Below are 3,354 nucleotides of genomic sequence, written 5' to 3' on the forward strand. Positions count from 1 at the left end.
CCAAAAGGAATCCAAAGAGGACCACACCAAGACACATCATAATTAAAATGCCAAGAGCAAAAGTCAAAGAGAGAATCTTAAAAGCAGCAAGAGAAAGACAGTCAGTTACCTACAAGGGAGTACCCATACGACTGTCAGCTGATTTCTCAACAGAATCCATGCAGGCCAGAAGTGAGTGGCAAGAAATATTCAAAGTGATGAATAGCAAGAACCTACAACTAAGATTACTCTACCCAGCAAAGCTATCATTTAGAATAGAAGGTCAGATAAAGAGCTTCATAGATAAGAAAAAGCTAAAGGAGTTCATCACCACCAAACCAGTATTATATGAAATGCTGAAAGTTATTCTTTAAGAAGAGGAAGAAGAAGAAAAAGGTAAAGATACAAATTATGAACAACAAATACACATCTATCAACAAGTGAATCTAATAATCAAGTGAATAAATAATCTGATGAACAGTATGAACTGGTGATTGTAATAGAATCAGGGACATAGAAAGGGATTGGACTGACTATTCTTGCAGGGAGAAAGGGGTTTGGGGGTAAGGGAAGAGAGTGGACAATAATCGTGCACCTATGGATGAGGACAGTGGGTGGGGAGTGAGGGCGGAGGGTGGGGTGGGAACTGGGTGGAGGGGAGTTATGGTGGGAAAAAAGATTTAATTAGAAAAACTTAAATATTTAATTTTAAAAAAAGAAAGAAAGAAAGGAAGTTGGAGGAGAGGCCGGACCAGTAGTGTAAACCCTACCCTAGGGTGAACTGTAGCAAAGAGGATAAGTAATGCAGCCAAAGGCAGGAAAAAATGCTCTCTCGGTGCACAAATGGGCACCACGGCAAGCAGAGCCCCGTGATGGAACACTGCATTCAACTCCAAGTCAAAGCATGGCTTACCAAGATTCGGCTGGGACACGGCCATGGGCCTCTGGGGCACTGGTGTGGAAGTGGCGGCAGGGTGGAGACTCATATGATTCAAGGGCTGATTCATCAACTTCCTAGGGTCTTGCCATGTGGTGATTTTTTCTATGTGACTAAAAGAAAGAAAACAATTATCTTTTTAATTTCAGTATCATTATCCTTATCACCATCACCAATAACAGCACAACAGTCCATGACTTTGGCTCTTCTTCCCTTAGGACCTGCTTCCGAGCAGCTGACCCATTGTACTTGGTTTCATGGAAGGTCAGGTCACTTACCTAGCATCCAAACAAGGCTACACTGGGGATTTTGCAGTGACTCTCTGAACACAAGCCCATCACTAAGCTGTCCCAAAAGCCCCTCTGAAAGGTTTTCTGCCTTACTGGGGACAGACAAGCCCCAGCAGTCCTCACCACCGCCCAAGGAGCCTGCGTTCCCAGCTCCTCAGGGACAACACTGCCATCCAATTACTGGGACGCCATGGTGTGAGCTCCTATCTAGAAGCAGGGTCGCCAGCCCTCCCACACTCGCAAGGCTCATTTAATTGACACCTCCACCTGTCCTCAGCCAAAGACCAGGCCCTTGAAACCAACCTCATAATCATGACCTTACTGTGTCCTTACTAAGTAAGGCACTGTGAAGTCCATATGGGTGATACATAAAACCCTCGAGAGGCCTGTGTTCTGCCATTCATGGTCACAACTGTGTGACTGAGCAAAGCAGCAAGAAGTACTAGTAAGTGCAGGAGGGCAGGAGCACCAGATTAAGGAGACAGTCGACGCTGAGGCACAAAGGCCTCTGAGGGAGAAAACATTAGACTTTGAGTAACATACAACTACCACTGTTTGTCATTATGACTGTCTCAGAGAAAGTAGCACAACAAGCTTCTGCCCAGTTTCTGATATGTCCTTGGAAGGATGGACAGGCCGGCTCTACCTACCTGACTCCCAACCACATCACAAGTTATTCTGCGTGCCTTATATAAACCCCGCACCACTCCACTGCTCCATCTTTTTTAAAGAGGTTATTACATATTTCTTTTACAGATGAGCATATTCACAGCCTTTTTTTAGGAACTATATCAGAGATTTTCTATCTTTATCAAAGAAAGAAAACTGATAGCAGAAACTGAATGCCAGCCCTTTGTTCCAGGCCTTACAATTGGCTGCAGTCCCCAACCCAATTTGCAATGCCAACCCCTAGGCACTACTGACCCTGCTAGAAAAGGACTTTTCTGTTGCTTGTTTCCACATTTATTTATTTATTTGTTTGTTTGTTTGTTTGTTTGTTTATTGATTGATTGATTTCAGAGAGGAAAGGAGAGGGAGAGAGAGATAGAAACATCAATGATGAGAGAATCATTGATTGGCTGCCTCCTGCTGGGGATCGAGCACACAATCTGAGCATGTGCCCTTGGCCAGAATCCAACCCAGGATCCTTCAGTCTGCAGGCCAACGTTCTATCCACTGAGACAAACCAGCTAGGGCTACATTTATTTTTATTTTTAAATACATTTTTTATTAATTTCCAAAGGGAAGGGAGCGGGAGAGAGAGATAGAAACATCAATGATGAGGGAGAATCATTGATCAGCTGCCTCCTGCATGCCCCCTACTGGGGATTGAGCTTGCAACCCAGGCATGTGCCCTTCTTGGTTCGTGGGTCAAGGCTCAACCACTGAGCAATCGGCTAGGCTGTTTCCTCACATTGAAATGCTGCCTCTGGCCCTGCTAAAATTCCTCTTCAGATTTCCCCATCCTAGACTGGAAGCTATTGCCTTGGGGAACTCATCCATTGCCTTGATTGGAAACTTGGACGTATCCCAATAATGTTTTTTTTTTCTTAAATATATTTTATTGATTTTTCACAGAGAGGAAGGTAGAGAGATAGAGATCAGAAACATCGATGAGAGAGAAACATCAATCAGCCGCCTCCTACATGCCCCCTACTGGGGATGTGCCCGTAACCAAGGTACATGCCGTTGACTGGAATCGAACCTGGGACCCTTCAGTCCACACGCCGACGCTCTATCCACTGAGCCAAACCAGTCAGAGTCCAAGAATACTTGAAAGGGGAACAGCCTCGGAAAAGGTGGAACTGCTGCATCTCACTCCTATAGGAGCCATCAGCCATCTTCAAAGAAATCAATAATGCAGTGGGAGTAATAAAATCAAAGAACCAAAACTATCTTCTTAGCCCTGGCAGGTGGTTGGAATGTCATCCCCCCCTACACCAAAAGGTTGTGGGTTTGATTCTAAGTCAGGGCATATATGGGAGGCAACTGATTGATATTTCTCACACTGATGTTTCTCTCTCTCCCTCCTTTCCTCTCTCTCTAAAATCATTTAAAATACATACACACACACACACACACACACACACACACACACACACACACACTAGAGGTCCGGTGCACAAAAATTTGTGCACTCGGGGTTCT

At 44.7% G+C, this 3,354-nt stretch overlaps 1 protein-coding gene across 1 annotated transcript in view; it reads right to left on the minus strand.

Annotated features, from left to right (window-relative positions):
• WWTR1 (WW domain containing transcription regulator 1) overlaps positions 1–3,354 on the minus strand; it is a 183,736-nt gene that overhangs the window by 74,374 nt on the left and 106,008 nt on the right. The window contains exon 3 of the mRNA XM_006763616.2: positions 893–1,029. Coding sequence (XP_006763679.1) covers positions 893–1,029 — 137 coding nt within the window. The remainder of the gene's footprint in view (positions 1–892; positions 1,030–3,354) is intronic.

Source organism: Myotis davidii, unplaced genomic scaffold (assembly GCF_000327345.1).
Source record: "Myotis davidii unplaced genomic scaffold, ASM32734v1 scaffold1619, whole genome shotgun sequence".
In the NCBI taxonomy this organism is placed as follows: domain Eukaryota; kingdom Metazoa; phylum Chordata; class Mammalia; order Chiroptera; family Vespertilionidae; genus Myotis; species Myotis davidii.